The 25419-nt window shown below is 42.0% G+C and overlaps 1 protein-coding gene across 3 annotated transcripts in view; it reads right to left on the bottom strand.

Moving 5' to 3' along the window:
- Window positions 1-4943: 4943 nt before the first annotated feature.
- LOC142560071 (1-phosphatidylinositol 4,5-bisphosphate phosphodiesterase delta-1-like) overlaps window positions 4944-25419 on the bottom strand; it is an 86093-nt gene continuing 65617 nt past the window's right edge. For all 3 annotated transcript variants that reach the window (XM_075671862.1, XM_075671863.1, XM_075671864.1), the window contains exons 4-18: window positions 24105-24234; window positions 22038-22153; window positions 21691-21760; window positions 21523-21610; window positions 20911-21028; window positions 19936-20021; window positions 18151-18271; window positions 17954-18039; window positions 17294-17376; window positions 15926-15997; window positions 15304-15397; window positions 14088-14273; window positions 13526-13689; window positions 9184-9319; window positions 4944-8780 (exon numbers count right to left, since the gene is read on the bottom strand). In XM_075671862.1, the coding sequence (XP_075527977.1) occupies window positions 8542-8780; window positions 9184-9319; window positions 13526-13689; window positions 14088-14273; window positions 15304-15397; window positions 15926-15997; window positions 17294-17376; window positions 17954-18039; window positions 18151-18271; window positions 19936-20021; window positions 20911-21028; window positions 21523-21610; window positions 21691-21760; window positions 22038-22153; window positions 24105-24234 (1789 nt within the window). In that variant the 3' untranslated portion in view covers window positions 4944-8541. The remainder of the gene's footprint in view (window positions 8781-9183; window positions 9320-13525; window positions 13690-14087; window positions 14274-15303; window positions 15398-15925; window positions 15998-17293; window positions 17377-17953; window positions 18040-18150; window positions 18272-19935; window positions 20022-20910; window positions 21029-21522; window positions 21611-21690; window positions 21761-22037; window positions 22154-24104; window positions 24235-25419) is intronic.

Below are 25419 nucleotides of genomic sequence, written 5' to 3'. Positions count from 1 at the left end.
TTGCCACAGGCGAGTCTTAAAATTTCCATAAAACTTAAAAGCGATCACCCTGTATGTGTGCTGCGCCGTGTTGAATCATGTAGGGAGATGACGTATATACCATATTTACTCGAATATATCCCGCCCGTGGTTGCTCAGTGGCTATGGTGTTGGGCTGCTGAGCACGTGGTCGCGGGATCGAATCCCGACCGCGGCGGCCGCATTTCGATGGGGGCGAAATGCGAAAACACCCGTGTCCTTTTAGATTTAGGTGCACTTTAAAGAACCCCAGGTGGTCGAACTACGGCGTGCCTCATAATCAGAAAGTGGTTTTGGCACGTAAAACCACTTAATGAATTTTTTTTACTCGAATATAGGTCGTCCCAGATTGAACTCGCCGATAAATTAAAAATAAATAATTGAACATAAGTCGACAAATACATTCTTTTAGAAAAATAAAAAACTTTCAAGAGGGTACCCTTTATTTATCGTAAGCACGGCTACTAAATCTTGCTAGTCCATGTCACTAGCCAAATCCTTGTCGGAGCTAGTTGCCAGAGAAGTCATCCGCGGCACCCCAAACGACGTCCACCCTCCGTGCCGTCGAGTGCATTGCATATGCCAGTCTGGATAATCTTCGGATTGACATTACGTCGTGCGCAACAAAGGAACTCCGTTAGCTGGGTGCTCTAGGTCGAGGTACTCTGGACTGGAGGTTGAATCGCCTCTCAAATTTACATTTCTCCACCTGACACCGCTGTTTACAGATCACTTTTGATAGCTCGCAATGACTCCACTGGCCAATTTTGTTGGCGTGGAAGCGAGTGAACCCTACCTGGTAATCCTTCGTGTAAGGCTGTTTTCCGTCGAAGCCGAAGTAACAGATGCCGCTGGATGGACAGAGAGAGAATCAACTTTTGTGCTGAGCCCGTAGTGACGGTTGGTGCGCGCTGGCACCAGATGGGGTGGAACCTTCTTCTCAGGTCCCATATGCGTCCAGCAGTTCCTGGCCCCTAGCCGCCAGCGCGAGCTGGGTCGGTAGGTCGGGGCTGGACAACAAGGTCTCCCATAGCTCGGAGGGGTTGGGGCTGGGGAGGGTGGGGGGTAGGGATGGTGGGGGGTTCTTGAGCTTAGTGCACTCTGCAAGGATGTGTGCTAGAGTGCCTTTTGACCGTCTGCAAAAAGGGCATGAAGTGTCATGCTCTGTTGGGAACATCTTGTGCAAGAGCACGGGATGCGCTAGCGACCCCGCTTGCGTGCGTCTGGAACCGCCTTCCCCGGCAACAGGTTGCCTTCATGGACTGCGCGGCCAACGTACGTCACTTCGTCTCCCTTGTCCTTGCCTCCGGCCACCGCATTGTGAGGAAGGTGGACTCCCTTGCAACGCACCCAGTGGCACGCTGGCCTGTACGTGCTCACTGCACAGCGTTTTACGCGAAGGCGGCGGTGGTCAGTAGCTCGCAAGCGTATTTCTGCACCTCTGGTTCTATTGCCCTGTATCACTATTCACGTATTCACTATTCACGAAAAGCAAGTTTGTTGCACAGAAAATAATCTATAGCAAAATTATTCTTTTTGGTCAACAAATTTGAAAGGGAACGAAAGTCGCCCTAATGCTGGCTCGAGTAAAAGAGAGGAATCGTAACTAATTGTCTTTGACGCCGTTTCGTCGGTTGGAAGAGTTGCCAGCGTTCAACGACCTATTTTCCGGACGCCCTATAATTCGGACGGCTTCGCGCCACTACCACGTATCCGATAGAGTCAATTATCTATAATGTCTGAAATTTCGGACGCAAGAACCCTTCGCCGTCCTATTTTCCGGACTCTGCCGTGTTCGCAGGTCCGAAACGGCATTAATCGAAGCCACTACTTCCGCCGTTTTGATTACCTCGCCGCCTCGAACCGGCGCTCTCGCACGCAGATCCGCTGGCAGCCGTATAGCCACCACCGTGGCAACGCGAGGCCTAGCTCCTTCGACGTTCGCTATTAAGGTTTTTGCCGTTAGATGCCGTGTTTTTCATTGAAAGAATTCGCCGCTGTCAGCAATGGCACCGACTCCGCCTCTGTAATCCTCGCGATTGGCTTCGAAACTCGGAAAGCACGACGCGCTGCATAATGCCGGTTCCCGAAAGGCAGCTTTGCATCAGCACTGTAATGTTACGCGTTGGAGCACACGAAGTATTGCGGTGAAGCTTAAGCGTGGGTAGAGGCAGTTGTCGCGGGACACAGTACGTATTCCCTAATTAGGGAAGCGCGCATCCGCCGCCTCCTGTCCCTGTACGAGCATCGATATGCCTAATAAGTGTACTGGCTGGCCTTCAGCGCTTTTTCGGACGTGTCTGTGACGAGTTGAGCCCTTAAGGGTAGTAAAAGACGTGCATTCATTTTTTTTTTCGGACTGCCCGATTTTCCGGAAATTTTAGTGACCCCTAGGAAGTCTGAAAAATCGGACGTTGACTGTAAGTACAACTGACCAAGAAGATGCTTCAAACGGTCCGTGGGGCGAAATCGCGGCAGAACGAGGACGAGAACAGAAAGGACTGTCGCATTGCGAAATGTCCGGGAAATGAACCGTGCCGCCTCTTTAAAGGAGCTTGAGCTCAAAAAGGTATGTGTTGGCTGACGCCGAGATGCAGCTGACCCTCATCCAAACCAAGATAAACTTTTTAAGGCAGTGAAACGCAACATTGAGGCATTGTGCGTGGGCTAAGAGTATGTCAGGACAGCAGATATTGACTTTCCAGCTGTTGAGAGAATCTCACTTGTGACAAAGTTCGGGCCTAATACCAATGAGCTTGCTATCAGTTTATAGAAATAGCTCATTTTCGAAAATGTTTGCTTCTGTATGCCTCTTTTTTATTTGTATTTGAAAATGCACGACTCGATTTGCAATGGGCTTTACCATTGTTTTTTCGAAGATATATTATTTGCTGTGCATTTTACTAACCGCTCCCTTCAATTTTCTTTTTAAATAAAATAAACATTACTCCTTACTATTCAAACTGGATTAAGACGTTCTTTTTTTTATTTTTTAACGTGCTTACTAGAGCGTGACAGCATCGGGCGACATGGTGTCAGCCCGTCTTGCGATAAAACAAAGTTCTGTGTCACTCAGGGAATATTGCAAAGGAACTCAGGGAAAACCTGGAGAACTCAGGGAATTTGAAATGTCAACTTGGTTGACACCCTGTTAATGTTGTCATTAAGAAACGGTAGCATCACTGCACGTTCGGGGAGCAGCAAAACCTTCCCAGCCAGTATAGTGGGCGCCATGCTTCACAACCACTCATGTGGATCTTTTTTTCTTGGCCCGAAATTTCATCATATTCATATCTTCACCCTGTGTTTGTGGCAGTGAAAATTGCTGCTGGTTAATGAGCTTTTCAAAGTATTTCGACAGTGCTGACGAGAAAGTAGTTTCTACAGAAGCTTAATGTTATTGTTGAGGACTTGTTGAGGATATACCTGTATTCCTTGATGTTTAAATTTTCCTTCCTTCTTCTAAAGCCAGGTTCTTAAACCAGTTTGTCATTGAAGCATTTTGGCGGTACTCAAATACTTTGGAACGAGGTTCTAAAAACATTGCCAAGCTTACTACTTGGTTAAATTTGGAGTTTGGAAACCGTGTTTTTAGGCACTCAGCCAGATTCGCAGCATACACAGAGGTTTTCACCTGGCGGCTGGTGTTGTCTAGGTACATGATGAGGCAGCGCGGTGTAGGTACTTGATCTGATAGTGTCGGATAGAGCAGGAGCCCCGTGGCAGTGCCGCTTACTTTTCATATGCTACGCTGCACGGAAAATATGCCTCACCGCAATACAGGTTGTATGCTTCGCCGCTTAACATGGATGTACGACGGCGAAGCTAATTTGTAAACCGACAACAATTTTTGAGGCTTGAATATTCCTAACAGGGAAACTGTATTTCGAATCGAACAGATTATCGTATTCGAACTGATTATTCGAAGTTTCAACACCACTAGAGTCTTCACCACGTGTGGTGAGGGATGATTCAGGGCCCCTTTGAAACGCCACTCAAAAGAAACATAAGAGTTGTGTTAGTAAATCACCCTTGCGCAATAAAAGAAAGAAAAGAAAAAAAGAAAGAAACGAGAGGGGAGAAAAAAACTCTCACAACAAGACGAGGTACCGGCCGTGGTGTTTTCAGCATGGAATTTGAAAATAAAACTTTGACGTTCATTTTATCTTCTAATTATCAGCCAATCACAGTGAAGACAACGTAAGCATACATATATGTAGAGTTCTTCAAGAATGCTTTATCGATCCAAACTGGCTTAATAGTAGTGTTTCTCTTAAGTGTATCTTTAATTACATTCAACTTCACATACTTTCACATGTACAGTGATATAAAACTGGAGTATGTCACTGGAAAATGGGCTAGCCTGGGGGTGGTGGAGGGGGCTTAAATATCAACCAGTTGTAAACTTATATATTAATCAGCCATTACAATGAAACTCACTGGGCTCTTTATTTGAAAAAGAACTAAAACAAAGAACTCGACAATGAAGTTGTCCGCAAACAATAAGTTACCAAGATGAATATCAAGCCTGAGTGCAAAGAACTTCTGCTGAAGGAAAGAGCTAGCGAGATAAGCGAGATTAATTGAAATTCACTGAACATACCGATTCAAAAGCACTCAAAACTTCCGGTGTCGGAGCAGCACATGAGGATACCCCCACACAAATGACGCGCACTCAGGCTTGCTGTTCATATGATTCACCGTAGGTTCATGAATTTTGTTTTCTATTGCAAAGAGAGTTTCCAACTATGATTTTCCTATTTCAACAATGACTTGAACAATGACCATGTGTCCCACCACATGTTTTCAACATGAGGTCTGACTATTGAATTTGTCTGCTGTGGCTTGTACTCTCAAGGTGCCACATATTTTTGCTCTAAATGAAATTATAAACTCTGGAGGGTCACAGAAAAAGAAACGCAGTCCATAGTTGAATGGCGGCCCATTTTATTCACGATGTATGGTCACACTGTCATGTTTGTCTTATGCAAGCTTTCGCAATTAAAAATTATCTCAAGCAACATACAAGCAGCATACCAAACATCTGTTCACTCATTTTTATTCAGTATTGTAATTATGTAAAAACCACGGCACAACCATAATCAAACCAGAGAAACACATCTTCATTATATGCATCACGATTGTAAAATGGTGCAGCAACAAGTTTTCTTCTGTCACACAATAACTTTATCCCTGTAAGGAAAAAAGAGGGTGCAAAATAGGCAAAGTATATTACATTTTTATTTTCATTTGAAAAACAGTGTTTAGGGATGCAGCAATAAACATAAAAATATAGATGTTTTGTGGAATATTCAATCATTGAGGCAGTGAAATATTGAGAGAAAAATCAAGACAGCATTGAGTACTGTGTACTATGTGTTCTTGATTTGTTGCAAGAAGAACAATAACACTTCTAAACTATACTCATAAAAGCACATAACTCATATGAAGTGCACACTAGGCAACTTAAAATGCACCATGCATCTTTTGACGACGACAATGTGCAATGATTAGCCAGCAAAACACTAAGTCAACCAAGAGTGTTTTTGTATGTGAATAAAAGCTCAGAGCCACAGAATCAGAAGGAAGAATGGTGCCAGTAACAGCTTTCCACATGCCGTGAAAAACCATCATTGTGTGATAACAAAGACAGAAAATGTACATATAGTAATATCTGGTTGATCCTGAGTTAGCCAGAAGGACATAACAAAATAATGTACAACATTACAGACAACTTTTTGGCACATACTGACGCAGACAAATCCATTATACAGCTCAAGCAAAGGACACTTCGTATTGACAACACACATTGCAATACACGAGCTGGGGGGCGGGGGGGGGCAGTATATATGAACAACTGCTGTGAAGTAGATAGACATTGTGCAATGTTAAAGCAGGAGACCACAGTTTCGCAGTCTTTCCTTAGCTGCTACCATGATTCATTGTAATCACCTGCTGAAGAACTTGCATTTAATCATGATGTATATACTTGGAGGTGTTTTTAAGACTAGCCCACTGCTCCAACTGACATTTTGCTAAGCAGCGTTGGTCTCGGTCAGTCCCGAGCGAGACCACATGATGAGTGCTGATGGCTGTTCTGCCACAAAACCGTTAAGATGTACACATTGATTGTGACAGTTACAATGTCATTGGGACACCCACTCCCCAAACCCATTGCAAGACCCATATAAAGAAAAAAAAGTCAGTCCATCTTTGTATAATGTCCTTATTCTTTGTAAAGAAATTTTTAAGCTGCCTTGCTTTAATAAGCAGAACACGTACAGCCAAAAGAACATGTTTGCATGATGAATGTAAATTTAAGACTACACGCCCCCATTGCAACATGCCTTCCGCTGTAACTAGTGGAGGAGTATGTTACCTTGACAAGCCCAACTCGAGGCTCTTTGCAGTGTAGTTTAGGCATACGGCTCTTGCATAAGCAACTATGTATTTGGATGTGTAGGTTCTACCAGTGCCAAATCGTTACAAACTATATAATCAGCAAAAGTTTTCATTTTCTGTGCATCCTAAAATTCAGGATTGCTGTTTGTGGCGGTGCATATTTTCTGCGCACCTGGTGTACCCTTCGACAGGCTGCATGGCCAAACTGCATGAAACTCAAAATTTTTTGCAGAACACACATCTTGTAATTTTTTTCCCCCAATGGCTCGTATAAAAAATTCAGCAAAATTCAGTGGAAAGCCAGCAGTGCTGATATCAGAATATGTCATCATGCATGACACAACAGGTGGTGCTTACAAAGAGGTTGTAGCAAAATAGATTCCCTTGTAACCATATTCACATCACCTTGACGGTTTGTTAGCCGAAACATATAAGGGCAGTGCAAAGGCACAGTGAATACAATGAATTTGTGAGGTAAAAGGCACCAACGATGCTACATGGCAAAATGCTGATGTCGTAAAAAGGTGCACCATTGAAAAGAACACAAAAAAAGTACCGTATTTGTTTTGTGGGACCAATTTATATGCAGCATGCAGTTTTCAGTGATCTTGTGTCTCTGCCAATATACCATGGTGGGAAACAACAAAATTTATGTATGAATCAATCCCAACAAGAGGTGAGTCAACATCAAAGAAAGTCTTTTTGGGTGCATTAGTGGACCATTTTGCCTGTTGCTTAGACTGCAGTATCTGCAATATTGGCCTGCATTTTCAGACTGCACGATCTCTAGGATCGACCCATATTTCTCGTTGAGTAGCACTAGACTCGGTCCAGCCTTAGGCATGTTCAGTTTGAATGAGCGCATCTGGGCTTTTTTAGCTTTTTTTGAGCAAATTACTCATTATTACTGCTCTGTACATAGCTAAGCACTAAGTTGATGCGTCTTCTTTTCAGGCTTCATTTCAACGGCTTTTTCATTGTCCCTCCCATCTGCAATAGAAAACCTGAACAGTCTAATTTGACGAGATGAAAGTGGCCACATACACAGATCCCAAGAACCTGAAATTGATCTGAAGTCTCTAAAGAAGACCTGACCTTGTCTTCTAAATTCCACCTGTCGGTGAAAAGGTGCTTTGAAAATTCTTTAATGTAAAAAGCCAAGTATCAGTAAGTATACAAAATGACTCGCTGTTATTGCGAGTCTCTTTAATCTCCACAATCAGTATGGCCTCCATCTCAACCAGTTTATATTTTCACTAATTTGCCTGGCTTGGGTATACCAGCCCACTCTTGGTTAAATATTGACTGCAGAAAATTCCAACTTGTGAAGTTGTTTGGATGAAATATAGATTTCCCTAATGCTTAAGCTTCATTTAAGCCCTTGCCTGCATGAGCAGCTGAAGCAGTCATTATCAGTCATTGTAGATAGCGAATAACTGTCATGGTATTGTCAATATGACTGCAGCATCTAATTCACAAATTAGCTCAGCTGGTAATCATTGGAAAGTTGATAAAAAGGCTGCTCAAGGTGAACATAAGTTCTTGCAAAGGACATTTTCACCTCAGACATAAAGGACATTTGCACCTCAGACATTCCACGGCCTTCAACAAGAACATTATCTTGAACAACACTCATGGTACGTGCAAACTTTCCAAAATCCCTGTGCATACAAGAACTGTCAGAGGGCATTGTGTCAAGATACCTGCAGTGCCCTGGCCTGTACAAATGTTACAGAAGAATAGGTTAGGCAACAGGCCCAAATATGTGCATCATGTCTTCAAAACTTCTGACAAAATATGTTGCTTCCCATTTTACCATAACTTCTCAAGTGCAGTGAAGTAAACATTTGCGATCTCATCATTTGTAAAAGGCAGCATATCGGTGAACAAATGAGTGAATTATCAAACCATATTAAAAAAAAAAAAAAAGAAATGCAACCGGCTATGTGGCAAATGTTGGTTAGCACAGAAGAAAAGCCACACTACCACCTGCAACACAAACACATAGGCAGTTGCATAATGGAGTCATAATGAGGCACACTTTAAATGGCAAGGCTTGGAAAGCGCGAAAAGTGCCCTGAGAGATATGCACTTCTCAGTGGCAGTTCATGATGTGTGCAATCAGGGCTTGCGGAAGCTGACGTGCACAAATATGCTCGCCGGCACCAGGGAGATGAAAGCGTTGTTGCAGAGCCGCACATGCCGATAACCCTCCCGTACTGCATCCAGGGGGATTGCAAACTTGGCCAGCTTCATGTTCTTGCCCGTACGGCTCTCATCTTTGACCGTGAACACCAAGATGGCCAGCTCGGGGACGTGCAATGGCAGCTCAAATTTTTCTTCCCACGTTGGGTTGAAGCCTGCAAGGTATGCACAAACGGAGAGAAAAAAATTACAGACCACAAAACAATAAAAATAATAATAAAAAATAATAAAATAAAAGAAATTTGTGGTTTTGCATGCCAAAACAATCTGATTATAAGGCACGCCATAGTGTCAGGGGACTCTGAATTAATCTCGACTGCCTAGGGTTCATTAACGTGCGCTTAAATCTAAGTACACCAGTATTTTTCCATTTCGCCTTCATTGAAATGCTGCCACCACAGCCAGAATCAAGCCTGCGACTTCCAAGCTCAGCAGCAGCACAATTCCATAGCCATTAGGCTGCCCAGGCTGCCCCGACAGGTGAAAAAAGGACTGATTACTTTGCTGCATCAGGTTGGGGTCAGTGGCATGCAAGATCGGAAGACCCAAGTGACTCACCATTGTTCCTGACGAACCTTGTCTTGACCTTCTGATTGTCACTTGGATGTCCAAATACTTTTACGACGACATAAGGGTCCACAATTTCACCGTCCGTGGTCTCAAGGGGCTTGGGAAGCTGCTGCCCACTGAGTATCTGTGACATGGATTTGAATCTAGTGTGAACATTAGAGAAGCAGGTGCAGATGTGTACATTTTATCTTTTGTTGTACAATTATTTAAATGTTATTATATTTTCTGTTTGTTTCTAATGACAAAAAGACACCATTGGCAGACACTGAGAACAATTAAAAAAAAATATGTGCCCCATATATATATATATATATATATATATATATATATATATATATATATATATATATATATATATATATATATATATATATATATATATATATATATATATTAATTTCAAAGTTTACCGCTGATTGTTTTCTGTTTCCCGTAAGTACATGCCTCAGCTATGATGTTGTCCCAATAATAAAGCAGGGGTGAAAGCACTGGCTGGTCTGAAGATGAAGATAGCTATAAGCTCTTTATGCGAAGGTATTGTCTTACTTGCTCCCTGCTGCTCTGTAATGCCCATCATATAGGTAGTTTCAATGGTCACTGAAGACAATTCTCGAGAAACTTTAAGTGCTCAAACAGTGAAATTTTGGCACCGGTTAGAATAATTATACAGTAGAACCTTGTTAATTCGAACTTCCGGTTTATTTGAACTAACGCTGTGGGGCTGTCAAAATTATGTGTATTTCAATGTTCAAAACGTTTGGGCCGTTTAATTCGCAGATACCTCACCGGCAACCATGCTCTCAGAAGTGCGCCAACTCACACTACAGTGATTCCTACACAGCGGTGCAGCCGCTGCTCCCGTTGCAAGTACCATGTTATGGCGCGTATAACGCGCTGCCCGCGCCATAATTTCAAAAAATTCACCACTGAGGTCAGGGACTGGGTTATATGCGAATTTCTCCTTGAGATGCGACTTCACAGCAATAAAATTATTGCATTAAAGTGTGGCTTCGCGGCAGCGCAAGCTGCACTGCCGTGAAGCCACATTTTTAAATCTTGACACTCGTGCTAGCTCAGTGTACCTGCGCCGCCTAGCGCAGCAATGAACAGAAGTCCTCCATTCAATGATCTTCCTTTATTTCGAACTCTGTTTAATTTGAATAAATTTTTGGGCCCCTTTGAGTTGGAATTATCGATATTCGGCTATTTAGACTATGAGCTTCAAATACAAAATTGAGTATTGAATATTTTTGTTTGAAATTAGTAGCTGCCCAGTGGACTGCATGTATCAGACTTTTGTGCAATAAACAGTATATAATTACTTGTAATCAATTACTTTTTTTACTCTGAAACATTAATTGTAGCTCAAATTATTTTGTTCTGTAGTCGATTATATGCAACCTCTTGCTTTATTGATGAGGCAAGGTGTAACAGGCAAAGCAGCTTGGAGCATTTGCATTTGGCGGGAACTACATTAAAATGCCTGCAATCATGCCATGTGGCTGCCTCACGGATGCACATGTTTATACAGGCAAACCTGGCCATTCAGTAATCAGTTGTTTCCTCATGTTAACACTCCACCAGATGTTGGCCAAGGAATTGAACTGGCATTGCCATCGCTCCACAGCAATGGCCACTTCAGATGTCTATGCCAAAAAATCATCTACAAACAAGTTCTTTGATGTTGTAATTGGTCCTATCGCAAGCACTTTCTGTAAGCCCTTGTAACAATGAAGCAGTGAGATTGGTGGAGGATTGGATGCAAGTATCACAGCATTGAGTAACCACAATCTTGTGTGAAAGTGTTCATATATTATAATGCTGCCCATCCCTCCAGTATGCACATTGAGCAAGTTATAAGTGTCACTGCTGGTGCATTTATTAACAAGAAAACGACAAAAAGTTGACTGACCAAAATATTGAAAAGTATTTGCTAGTGAAGATAAACGACGTGACAGGGGCTACGGAGGATGCATTGAAAAAGCCAGGCCACATTGTTTTATTTAATGCATTAGTGCAATGTCATTAAATGTCATCATGAGAAGAAAACTTACAGAATAATAAAAAGGGTTTTGGAGTGCATATGGCAGGCATACCAAATCATGACTGGGAGCTTACCACTGCTGTTGAAAAGAAAAGTGTACAACAACTGCAGTTTATCAGTACTAAGATATGAGGCAGGGACTCGTAGATTAACAAACCAGCTTCAAAAAAAGTTGAAGGCCACGCAAAGAGCAATGGAATGAAAAATTATGGATGTAACATTAAGAAACACGAAGAGAGCAGTGCAGATCAGAGAGCAAACAAGGATAGCCAATATTTTAGTTGACATTAAGGCGAAAAAATGGAGCTGGACAGGGCCATGTAATGCGAAGGTGGATAACCAGTGGACCATTAGAGTTACAGAATGGTTGCCAGGGAAGGGAAGCGCAGTCGCAGGCAGCAGTAAATTAGGCAGGGTGATAAAATTGGGGAATTTTCAGATGCAAGTTGGAATCAGCTAGCACAATACAGGGGTAATTTTAGATTGCCGGGAAAGGCCTTTGTCCTGGCAGTGGGCATAAAAATTTGCTGCTGCTGCTGATGATGATGAATAAATGTTAATGAGGCATAGTAGTAATTTGATTACCATTTGTAGTTAGCTACTTTTGTGGGGCAGTAATTGGTCCCTGTAATCAATTAAATTTTAACGAAGTAATTGTAATTGCAGTCAGTTACTTTTTTCTATAATATTTACATGTGTATTATGCATGGATGCTTTTTCACGGTATGCAGGCTCCAATAACCACTGTAGCCCCATGTATACTCTCCCATTTCAATAATTCTAATTCACTAAATAGATATCTGAATTGAATGCCTTGTTTAAAAGAAAAGCATTTCATTCATATTTGGCATGTTGGATATTGCATAAACATAATTTCAAGAGCAGCTGATGCGTGCTCTGGCAATATGCACCCAATTAATCCAATCTTAAGAGCACGCTCTAGCTCGGCGCAAACTCCGATTTCGCTATTCAAAGACATTTAAAGTTCAGGAATACTTTTATGAGAAGACCAGCAAAGCAATTTGAAAGAAATTTGTTACAATCGAGAAAGAAAGTTAAATTCTATTGACTCTATGAAGCAGAATTTAGATTTAGGGCCTGGAATGTTTTACAAAATTCCAGAAAATCGATAAAGGGGACGAATAGACTTTATGAAAGTGAGCCGACGACATAATCGCCCGAAGTGGGCGGCAGGCCTAGTCCAGGATGCCGTGGCCCTGAGCCGATAGCTTCTTCATTTTACACATCTGTGACTCTGCACCAAAAACAGATATTGCAGTTCTGTGAATTGCATTCATTAGAGCGTGTAAAGGCAAATCTGATGTATGAAATTGCAGCTGACATGAAATTGTTGCAATGTTTATGAGGGTATTGCAGAAGTCCTAGTCACAAATTAGTGGTATATTTAAGAGCAGTGGATAACACATCAATTTCCTCTCCTTTAGACTATTTAGTGCAGATCAGATAATTGTGATAGTGCTTCTCCCTGCTGAGTTGTAAATGTAATACAGACTTGAGTTATCTGAAATTTTGCAATTTTTCAGAATGTTTTTTTTTTACATTGGCGAACTGAAGAAATATGTTTCTTATGGCCGCTAGATCATAGCCTTTCTTTTTAATGCAACAAATGTCATCATAATCGGTGCAGTACATGGCTGAGGAAAGTAATTTCTCTGTTACCATGTGTTTTAACTAGTCTGAATGGTGTGGTGTGGTGCACAAATCAGATGAGACAGTGTGGTGCAAAATTGATGTAGCAAGGTTCTGGTAAAACTGGGTGTTTTCCCTTGTGTGCTGTCTCAGGTACAGTCAGAAGTGTCCAATTAATATATGTGACAGAGTACTACACATGCTATACTGCACAGATTCTGCATTCTGTATGTGTGGTTCACAGCAGCCAGGGTCGCGTGAGTCGTAAGGTGCCATGTACATCTTGAGTCCTTGCATTGCTGTCGGCGGTGGTTCTGGAGCTGGAATGATGTCATACAGACTGTTAACTGGTCAAGTTAGTGGTGTTGCAGATGTCCCAACATCTGATGCAGGCCTGTTCACAATGTTTGCAGTTGTGTACATCCTTTGCATTTGTAGATTCTGCCTTGCGATTCATGATGAGTGATTGCTTGCATGTGCACTGCAAAAAATGCAACTGAGACTTTTTATTATGGTCTAAAATATAGTGATGAAAAAGCTAAGGCCAAATAAGCAAAGCAACTTCTGTCTTGGAGGTGCACGCCTTGAAATTTTTTTTTTAAAGAAGGATTGTTCATAGGCTTCTCTTTTTCTTACCCTCAGAACGAGTGTCTTTTTGAGAGATGGGTCAGGAGAATCCATCCTGAAGTTTCCTTTGCGGAGGAACTCTGGCATCAGCACATAGCCGCAGTGGCCATTCAGGGAAAATTTCGCTTCATTCAAGAACATCTTCTGGTCCCAGCTCTGGTAGTTCAGCGCCACTGAGGAACAGAAGACAGTCAAAGGCAAAATGAAGGCATCCAAACACACAGTGCTGAGTTTCTGAAAGTGCATTTTCTAAAGATTATGTAGTCGGTTGTAAGATTCCACGATTGAATCAGGGTGCACCGAGGTTATTCTTAATGAAAGACTAAGGCAGCGTTGTGCACACAAGTGAAGAATAGGATGATTCGTGGACATAGTTTTATAGTCTTCGTGCCTTGGGATCAATACTAAAGGGCCACACTGTGGGTATCAATACTAACAGCCTTCATAGTACCTAGCAGTAGAGTCAGCAGCAATATCTCAAATTGTGGAAGTTGGAATTGATCAGTGATCCCTTTTTGTTTTGATATAGTCATTTACTTGAGTGCAAGAAAGTTTCAGCCGACAGACACACCAATCTGGCAGCCAACGTTCCAGAATTTCACAGGGTCGTAGTTGCTCGAGTCTGTCCTGGTTCCCTTGGGATATATCCTGGACAGGTGCTTGCTGTTGTGGCGAATTAAACTCTGGGCACCCTCTGGAGTCGATGAGATCTTGCTGGCCTTCACTTCGCTGAAGGAGGCCATTTCATTGAAGTGCCCTGAAACGATTAAATACACGCATGGTAAATTAGCAAAACGAAATGCATGTGAATTGGGAGAGACATAAAAGTTGAACGAGAAGGCAGAGAGCTTGCCCTGAGGGACATTACTGTGCTGGGTGAAAAGGGAGAGGGAAAAAAAGGAATAAGGTGAGCAACAATGATGACAGAGGCATGAGGCAAAACATGCAGCGGGCAAACCTATCCATAGTCTAGAGTCCAAGCCTACACTTTTTTAACACATTAAGTAAGGCCTTCATGGCCTGCAGCTAGGCCAAGGGCCCAATACAACATACTCTGACAACATTTTGCTGTTGAGGCAGGCACAAGCATAAGTCAGCCTCTGTAGATTTTCCACGTGGTGGGGGTAGTCACATATATGTAGTGCATGCTTTTTAGCATATAGCACAGCTCCTAATCTGGAGACGGAATTAAGATATTATTTCCATGGGCGAAGGTGAGAAAATAAAATTCCAGTCATTTGACTATCAAGGACTGATATCTGTACTGTGCTCTGTTCAACAATCTGCCATTATATTTCTAATGGCAGCTCAACACTCACTGATGAAAGTCCGGTCAGGAAGGCATCTCGATGACGTCAACTATGTAATGCCTTTAAATCAGCTGTTATCATTTTCAGTGACCCCATTTTGCTTGCTCATTAAAGTGGGACCCAAATTCATGCTTAGGGGAAAAAAATTTGTAGGCTTTGATCTGATAGGATGAAACCATAGGAGGGGAAACACCAGCATGGATGGGATCTGATGCATGCATGAAGTGTTAATTTGTGCTTTTCGATGTAATGTTGTTATACCAAAATTAAGTACTCTTTTTTTCTCTCCAGGTCTCGCATTCTAGGACAATGGTAGGATCTGTAGAATCAAACCATGTTCACAATAGAGAGAATACATTTTTCTGAAATACATTAGTTAATAGAAAAGGGATCAAGTAGTGCTCATACTTGTGGGTCGACAATTTTGCATTAATACGGTATGATGGTGGTTGAGCATAAGAGTTCACTTTTACTCACATTTCTCAGCCTCTTCGAATGACTTGAAATGTGTTGCCTTGCAATAGTTGACGCAGTCCGAGAGCTCTTCAGCCAAGACACTTTTGTGGTTGAGCTAACCATTGAAGCAAAGGAAAAGAAGAAAAGGACACACTCAACTGTCATTCAGTAAAACAAAGCACAACAGGGAGACAGTTTTGCAATGTCACACTAAGCAGCTGTGACAGACCCACATGAAAACCTGCCGATGTGAGTTAGGAACTTGTTTCTGTCTCAGTTCCTGGAGTATTATATGAATGACTGACCTGAACTCACAAATGGAGGATCAGTGCAAGCATGCAAATATAGCGAAACATACAGGAAGCATAACGAATGAATAGGAAAGTGGTCAAAAGCACATCAAGCGTTCCATTTGAATATTGGATACAGAAACATCTACAAGCTTTTCAATAATCAGTTGTTTTCAAGAGGCACTGGTTAATTGTATGTACATTAACTATATTTGCATAAAGATAATTGAATGGCTAAAATACTTAGTTATTTCTGCTAGTGGACACTAAAAACGGGCACTAGAGTTTAACAAGTGCCTCATGAAAGCGGGCACATTTATGTGACTGCTAAAAAGGAATGGTGCCTTATTTACTTTGGCAGCAGTGCTCTCATCCTCGCTATCCTCATCCTGATCCAAGGAGAGGTCTTTGTTTAACTTCTTGCCCTGAAAGAAGCAAGAGACATGGGACACGACATAAGCAACACTGCGACGGAGTACATAGACCACAAAGTCACAACACAAGAACTGTAACAAATGTCACGACAGAAGAACACACAGTCTGGATTTCATGACACACTGGACATTGCTAGGAAGCACAGTGTAGTCATGAATACAGGGAATGTCTTAAGTTATAACAAAATATTATTTGTAAGAGTCGGGCATACTGTGGTGATAGAGCTTTACATCTTGATTTTTTTTTATGTGAACACATGCGCAGATTAACTTCACTTCTTACAACAATGGCCAGTGCTGGAACATTGGATTATGAATAGCTATTTTTTTAAGTGCACAAGAGCTTATTTTGGCGCTTTCCACAGTTTTGGTGAGTTCCAACGTGACACCTATGGTTTTCCAACAATTAAGGTGTTTGCTTTAGAGATATCAAAGTGACTTTATATGTATATATATAGGGACATAAATCTATTATCTTTATTTATATTTAAGAACTGGTTCAAACAGACAGAAAACATGGATGCATAAAGGCACACACGCACATAGGCACATTTATTGCTTGATCACGAAGAATAGGAATGAAAGATCTGAGTTCGTAATGCTGTTCTGATGAGTTCACTTGGTGTTGTTTTCCATTTAAACAACAGAGTTGCGAGATTTAAGGAAGAATGCTAATTAACACAATTAGTTTAGCTGTCCTGCATAAAAACTTAATATATAATTAAGTACTCATGGAGGTGGCTGTTATAATTAAATAATTTTATATTGCGTTGCACAAGAGGCATTAGCCACAATTGACACTGTGTAGATATTGCACATAGCAGCCGACTGCAGACACTAGGCGTCTGTCTCATCGAGAATATTATGTTTTTGTCTGCAAGATATGCTTATTGAACAAAAGAGTGCATTATTAGAACAGCTATGCAAAATATGTCTGATAAATATATGTATATAAAATTTAGTGATGCTCTGTCAAACATGAACGTGTCATACTGTGTCTGCAAATGAGTCACAAATGTGTCCGCAAATCTGAACTAGTTAACCAAATGACACCATTATGTCATTGCTATGAGGTTGTAACTGATGTCTCTGCCGTGTAATTACATAGCAGCACCACACTCGCACACTTGGAAGTCATCTGCAGGCAAGCATATAGAGACTTTATGCATGTGCACCAGACTAACAGTTTATGCTAATTCTGACTACACACCCCGGCCAATAACTTAAAAACAAGAAAATGAGAGGCATGCACTCTGAGGTGGCCAACTACTCGCAAGGATGCATTACCTTAATGAGGATTTTATTCAGCAGTGCTGAAGGTGGTGGCATTGTCGTTTCTCTTTCATCGATCTGCTTCTTGTGCAATAAAGCTGCAACGTAATAGAAGCGAAAGCTTTTAAGTCATGTTTTGCTAAAAAAAAGTATGCACAAAAATAAGAACTTTCTGCAAGACAACCATATGCTTGGCTTCAGGCAGCCAATGTTATGCCTTCTAAAGTTCCAAACCATCAAAGTCTCTGACAACAGGTGGCAGAGAATACGCATCACCATGTTATTTTTATTAGAATAAGGAAACAATCTTCCAGCAATTAACAACAAGGAACACTTTTGTAGCTGCAGTTTGGTGAGACGTTACTGACATTTGATATCGAAAACCTGCACAAGAAAAAAGATGGGTGACACTATTTGAGGAGAGCCGTGGATGACTTTTGATCTAAGCATATCAGCCTTCTTCCATTCTATCCCCATTACAATGCAGCCTCCTTGATGAGAAACGCAAAACGTGAAGGTTTACTTTAGCTTTCAAAGCTGGAGTCCTTATGCGCGTATTACTGCCATTTATTTCCACTCACAAGACAGCTAAGCGTAATAATGTTTAAACAGTACACAATAGTCACACCAGAATGTTTAGGTATAAAATGATAGAATATGTATGAAATAACGTACGACCCAGCATTTCGACTAGGTGTTTGGCCATCACTTTCTGCTGCTCAAGAGTGCAGTGGTTCTCGAGAGACAAGATCACAGGGTACCTGCACAAGTGGTTGACATCTCACGAGTTTTGTCTGATAAGGCTCATTGCTGAATTCCAGCATATTGACATTATTGAACAGAACTATTGATGGCTTAAACATTCAACTTACTGTGACTCTTTGAAGGCATACTGCTTTACCGACTCAAGGACATCACGGAAGAGTATCTTGGTCGTGAGAGTGTAACCATGGTAAACAATGGGGTCATTGTCAGGCCCATCCCAGACGTCGACTAGAAACATGCAATCAGAGCAGCGATTAGCATGTTAAACATGTGCCGCGAGGAATAAAAAATCGACAGTGAATTCAAGAATGGTGTTCAGCAGAAAGAAAAGATGCATGCACTAGGAGCAGTCTATTCTTGGTTGATCACTATAAGAGATATAGTCGCATACTTTCACAACATTTCGCATGACTCTGCACAGGACACATTGGTGTCTACAAGTGACTGCAAACCTGGCACAGTGCCAAGCCAGTGGGCACCACCCTTTGCTTGGAACGCTGTCACGCATAGAGAGAGAGGGGGGAAGGGAAGAAGGAAAGACAGGGAGGTTAACCAGACTGAGTCCAGTTTGCTACCCTACACGTGGGGAGGGAAATGGGGAGTGAAAGAGAGAGAGAGAACTTAGGTGTAGGATGTCTATAGTCAGGCACTCAAGTCTGTTGCCTTCGAGTAGTGAAAAAGCGCTCGAACTGCTTTCTGGACTAATGAACTGTGAGGCCAGGCTCCCAAGATCTTCACTTCCGTAAATTCCCCAGAAAAGATGCACGACACTGTGCCAACTAGTACCTGAACATCTATTAATCGCTTTCATGCACAACACAGAATGCACAATGGCATGAACAGATTGCATGAAAAGGGGATTAATATGTGTATTCCAAGCAAATTGCTTTCCTGTTGTTGAAGCAATTAATAAGCATTAAGGTGCCAGACGACACTGTCATATGTGCCTTCTGTGTTGGTGTCCCTATTCTTGTTACCTGCTAATAATCATCCAGCAAGCTCAAAGATAAAGACGTTCAGTTCTCAAACGATTTGAAGTGTACCACAACCTTGATGGACCCACAAATGAAACAGGAAATAAACGATGCATGCTCAGGAAGGCATCAGGAAGACACCAAAACAACCATGCATGCTCCAGGAAGGGACCAAGTCTTTTTGAGCAGATTACAGAATAAAAAGTTTATTTGAAAGTACAGTAGTAGCATGTCTGTGAATTCGCAACGAAAAGTTTACAGAGCACAGGATCAGCAATCACTTAAACAGTGTGAACTCTGCATTTGCAAACGCATGCCTTAATGTGTGAATGCTTAAGTAAAGAAACAGTTCAGATTGTGTACCTGTTTGGAAAGAAATGTAGTTTCTTCCTGCTCCAAAATTGCATGTGCGGTCATCCCCAAACTAAATTGCAGCTCTACTTTCTGGTTACTCGTCACATTTTTGTTATGGCCAATGTTTACTTGCTGCCAGTGGCTTGGAACAAATTTGCACTGCAAGTTCCATTATGATTTTCTTGAACAATGTGGCTGCGTACCACTTACACTGGTTTATAGCCTGCAGGTGGCAAAAAAATTTTCCTTTTATTCCAGCATGGAGTGGCAGGCCAAAGTCTTGCTACTGCAGCTGCACTTTTTGCCCTTGCTAACATTAAAACTGTTTCGCCAAGTGTCCTAAATTCCTTAGCTAAATGAGAACTTAGCTTCTGCTTCATGGTTGATTTTCTCTGGAACTTACGTTAAATAAGGCTGTAAAGAAAGCTACTGCCTATTTTGTGCTACAAGACCATTTCTTTAGAAGGGACGTTATGTCGAACGGCATTACAGCTGCATAGGTAACAAAGCGTGAGGAAAGTAGATGATTCTTAGAACTGAGCAAGACAAAAGGGCAGAACTCACGCTCCAGGCAGCGGCATCCTTTCTTCAGTGCCCTGATGTAGCCCTCGACGCTACTGCTGCCAACAAGCTGTCCCTGAACTAAATACCTGCATATTATAGATAGGCAAAAGGGGAGGTATACTCGCTGTTATTTGATGCACAGATTTATGAATAGAAATACTAGACTGTACAGCTTCTGCAGTAAATACTAATCCAGAAAAAGACTGGTATGTGGTAAAAACAGTGAAATTCGGGAACATGACATCACAGAGCACCTAGAGACTGATTTCCTGTGAAGATGAAAGTAGTATTTGTGTAGAATTGCAAAAATGTGCTGCACCTCTATTTCTCTTTTTGTTGTGGAAAGTGGCTGTATGTGTGTGCTGGAATACTACTAATTTTGGTCTCAATCTCAGACTGACTATGGTAGTGATTATTAGCTGCAAGGATTCACTTCAGCTCACATCATCTTTTCATTCATGTAACAAGTTAACGTTGTGGAGAACCGGGTGACATAATTCTTACGTACTGACATTTTGATAGGATTTCCAATCACAATAATCAAATCAATCAACTCATCAGACAGTTCAGTGGCATAGAAGCGACTGCTGGCAAGCTTGTTCAACAACTCACCGTGTGTGCCTACTCGATGACTACAGCTAGCCTACTTTGCAATTCCGTAGTTTCTATGTATGTGGAAGCGCAACAATGCTATAACGTGTCGAAGAAATGCAATTATAAGTATTGCACACAAGGTGTTAATGCCTTATAGAAGTTCCCATGCCACCTAAAGGTTGAAGATTTGTCCATTGATTGCTTTGAATGTAAGCCAGTCAATTTTCTTGAGACCTGAAAACCTTTCATAGAGAACCAGATGATCTCTGAGTGATGTCAAGCATTGGTCTGAAGCTCAGAAAAAGAATGTCCATTGCAAATGGCGCCCATTTCACTACCGATGTCTGGCAGAAAAATAGGGTGACACAACGAGCTCCTTACGTGTTGTGGGACGATGCTATGTAGTAGTGGTTCAGTGGTTGGTTCATATCCTGGCAAACCTTTCGGTGCTTGGTGTCAAATATGTCATGTTCTTCTGAAAGAAGCATCTCACGAAAACCTGTGCACCAAAAAAAAAAAAAAAGGAAACTTTCCTTTTACTCTAATTTTCTTTCGAAGCAGTGCTTCATCAAAGTTACCAAAGATTTCATCCTAAGCTTACCATTGTAATGTCTTACATCTTAAAACTTGTATGTTACAACCTGCACAATGTATTGTTCGTTGTTTAACCCTTAAATGACTGCTCGCTTGTGTGCTTTCTACACATACATCCAAAGGAACTCGCCATGGTAGCTCAATGGTTATGGTGTTGTGCTGCTGAGCTTGAGGTTCATTGTTTAATCCCAGCCACTGTAACTACATTTCGATGGGGGCAAAATACAAAAACGCTCGTGTACCTATTAATTTAAATGCACATTTACGAACCGCGGGTGGTCAAAATTAATTCTGTGTTCCCCAATTTGGCTTGCTTCATATTCAGATCATGGTTCTGGCATGTAAAACCCCAGAATTTTTATGTACAAAGAAACCCGCAAAATAATAAATGCAGTATACCTGAAATTCCAAGATAGCCTTGGGGCTTGTGCTTGTCTACTTCATAGTTTTCAATGATCCTCTTGCAGTCGGCCAAGGACACATTAATCTAACCAGAGAGTAAACTAAACTTGCAAAAATTCATTACACATTATACAAGCACTGTAATAGTGACATATCTCATCGCACCTTCTGTTCCTGGGTTAGGAACTTCTGCAGCTGGTCAGGACCCATCACATTCATGCTGTGGCCGGCATACCTTGATTGAAATAGAAATTGGAGCGAATGCCAGTTTTCACTTATCAGAAATACAGATTTCACAGGCATTAAAATAATATCTTCAGAAACTCTTAATTTTATACTGCCTTTGTTGTAACTCATTTTGTGACCTGTCGTGTTGCAAGTTGCAATGCTCCATGTTTTGTTCAGAAGTATTATGTTCACTGCGATTACCTCCTATCCGGCTTAAAATTTCTGGTGAAAGTTATAGCAGCTATCAACAAATTAACTGTGTAGGACAAGGGAGTAAGCCTCACGTTTTAAAGATGGCATCAATGTCAGGTCGTGACAGGAGGCTGTGGTAGAAGCTTATGAACTCGTCTCGGTCCAGCACATCTTCTCCGCTTACTTTGTGCTTCTTGAAATTGGCAGCCTGTGTCCAAGAGGAGTCACACATATTCTAAATCTCGCAATAGTTGTGATCAATATGAATAATGCAAATGCAAGGCTGCAACAGAGCTTGTCAGTCATCAAAAGCCCATGTGGTAAATTCATAAGCTTGTGATAGCTTGTGAGTTCTGCAGGAATTTTATATCTGCTGAAGAAGTTAAAGGGACCCTGAAACGATTTTGACGATTTCCTACAAACGTACTGAGTCATTAGAGTAGGACCTTCTGATCATTAATGGACACATCTAAGTGCTCCGCGTAAAGCGTGTAATTTATTATAAGGTTTTCAAAATGCACATCGCTGCCGATCGCAGCACGCTGCTTGGCGGAATTTTAAGCCGCCCCTACCCATAAGACGGAAATCACCCATATGGCGTCAGTGGGGCGAGCTATCCGATTGGCTGACCAGGGCGCGTGATCAATAATTTTTCCAACTTTATGGTAAACAAATGATCTTCGTAATAGTTGGAATGTTCGTTCATTTGTTTTTATAAAAAGAAAGTAACATAAAAAGAATGCAGAAGAACAATTTTTCAGTACACTTAGGCACTTCCGGCACACAGCAAGTTTCATCTGCTTGTGTTACAACATACTCCATTTTGACGAGAGCTCCGCGGTCAGAGTCGGTCTCAGTCTTTTCGTGAGCACTATGATTCGACTTTGTTGCCGTGTGAACTGCAAACGTAGCGACTGGCAACATGTCAAGCTGCGACATCGTGTCCTTCTGCAAGGCAGCATACGAGCGAACTGGCTGCTGCGCATCGGGCTGCCGCTATCCGATCGGCGCCAGGATTTGTGCGTTTGTGGCCGTCACTTTACACCGGAAGATTACTAACGCAATAGCGTTTCGCGAGTCTGGTATTAGGGCAAACGCAAGCGCAAGGGGCCAGGATCTGGCCGCTTGACTGTGCTGTAACGGTATGAGCCATGGGATGAGCAGCGCAAATGTGAATGGTCTGCACGGTGCAGCCACCTGGTGGCACAGAGCTCAGCCATACACAGTAGCAGTAACGAAGTGTATTCTTCTTTGCTGCTGATATGTATTTTTCACAGGAGTGTAATCATCAGCACATTGTTTTTATAAATGTTTAAAATGTTTTACACTTGCTTAGAGCAATATTAGCGCTTTGTTTGGCTGGTTAAGCGCTGCGCCAACAAGTGGCTGGACCGTGCAGACCGATCAGGCCGCTAACGTACGTCTACGCTTAAGTTCCTTCATCAGTTTGAGTTTATGCCTCCGGTCATTTGCCGACATGACCAGCTTGCCTGTGGTTACCGGAATACCAAACACATTCGGCGCTATGACAGAATGCTCGCAACGCACGCTGCTTCAATAGCTCTCGCTTGGGGTCGACGGCCAAGCGGCTAGCGGAGAGGTTTCGGGCGGGCGGGGGCGGGCTCCAAAACAACCGGAAGTGGACGATGTGACGTCGCATCGTGACGCAGAACCAGTGAAGGCGGAGCTTAGCCCCGACCGCTCGGCAAACGAGTTGCGGAGGAAAAGCATGGCTAAGGAGGAGGGTAACTTCTAATCGCTTGTAGCTCCATTAATATGTAACGCTTCACTTAAATTGTGGTGCGAATGTTCTACTTAAGCTGTACCCTATGCATCTACAGAATTTGTCCGAACCGTTTCAGGGGCCCTTTAAGATGAATTACAGCATGCTAGAGATATGACAATTTGAAACGAAATCATGTTGTATAAGAATTTTGAGGAGAGTAGTAGACCCAGCTAATAACATTATATTTTACCTTAAATAATGTCTTATTTTGACATCTACTGCATTCATTAGAAAATTTGAAGTAAATAAATATACCTTCTCAAATAGGAAATCCCCTAACAATTGATGAATTTGGTGATGAATTCCTATTATCTTGAGTGCTATTAGTGCTCGTCAAGGTGCCAGCAAAACATGCATAAAAATAAGTACCCACGTTGAAGAGAGCCCTGCAGTGACGTTTGTCCATGGTGATGTTGAGCTGTCTGAGGAGGCCCTGGCACTCTTGGAAGTTCAGAGCACCACTCTTGTTGACATCAGCTTTCTGAAACTGGTCCCGCAGCCACCTGGTAATGAAAATGAACAGATTGAAGGACAAAAGGCGAACAAAGACACACAGAAACATGAATAACTACTTGAACGGCAACATGGGTGGTAGTATTTATTTTATTCAAGACACACACTAATAATTGAAACTTCGATTATGCTCCACTGTTCTGAGGTGAGTTTTCCCAACAACTGGTTATCCCATTAGGCATTGACTGTCGCGATCTGCAGATTAGAACAGTCGTGAACCTACTAAAATAGCATCAGTACTACTTATATTTATCTAGCTCACTAGCATCAGAGAACTATACAGAGGCATGAACACTCATGCCGAGAGGGTCCAAATATTAAATACCTTCAAAGTCGAAAAAAGTTCATTTGGGAAAAGAGGACTAAAAGAAAGAAGGGGGTTAAGATTGCCAACTGTCCTGTGTCCTGCCATGGCCCAGTCGAGAACCCCTTTCCTCCCGACTTTTGCCCTGACTTTCTTTTTTCTACTGGATGTAACAGTAGATGCGATTTTCTCTTTATTATACCTGACAGCTCATATGTGCATGCTCCTTTTTTTGTGTGTGTTTGTATTCTTTTGCTCTGCCATAAACATGTTTCATTTTTGTTGTGATGCTAGTTCTGTTGTAGACCCTAACTGCTTTTGGCAGCTACCCATATTGGTAGCCGTTTTAATCGGGTAACTATACGACACCTTTCTTGTTGTAAATCATACCATGGGAGGACTATAAAATTGTTTTCAACTTTGTTGCATGTACGGACTGGCAGCTCCTGGCAACGACATGGTCAGTCGCTGCTAGCCACTTCCTTGCTCCTCCCCTCCCCCTCCTCCAGAGGGAAGCACAAGAGAGGAGCCTGGTGGCAATGTATGTATGACACTACACTGCTTGATTGCAAATCACATTAATGTTGACATTTATTGTGAGATGGGTTCTGCCAGAATGTTTTTGTTTACCATTTGGAAGGTGAAGGGAGTATCTCTATATGCATGCACAAAGTGGCTATCCAAACATGTTTATTATAGTTGTAAATTCTGTTTCTGTTGGCCTCAACATAGAGAGATGCAAGCGTAACATTGCATGGCAGGTTGTCATGTTGACACTGCATCCTACATTTTCAAGTGTACAAATGGTATTCGGACCACCCCTCCTTTTCGTCATCTGTGATTGGTCCAGATTGAATTAATGCCAATTTCC

Source organism: Dermacentor variabilis, chromosome 10 (genome assembly GCF_050947875.1).
Source record: "Dermacentor variabilis isolate Ectoservices chromosome 10, ASM5094787v1, whole genome shotgun sequence".
Taxonomy (NCBI): Eukaryota; Metazoa; Arthropoda; class Arachnida; order Ixodida; family Ixodidae; genus Dermacentor; species Dermacentor variabilis.
Note: the sequence above shows the minus strand (reverse complement) of the source record. Positions and strands in the feature narration are given on the sequence as shown.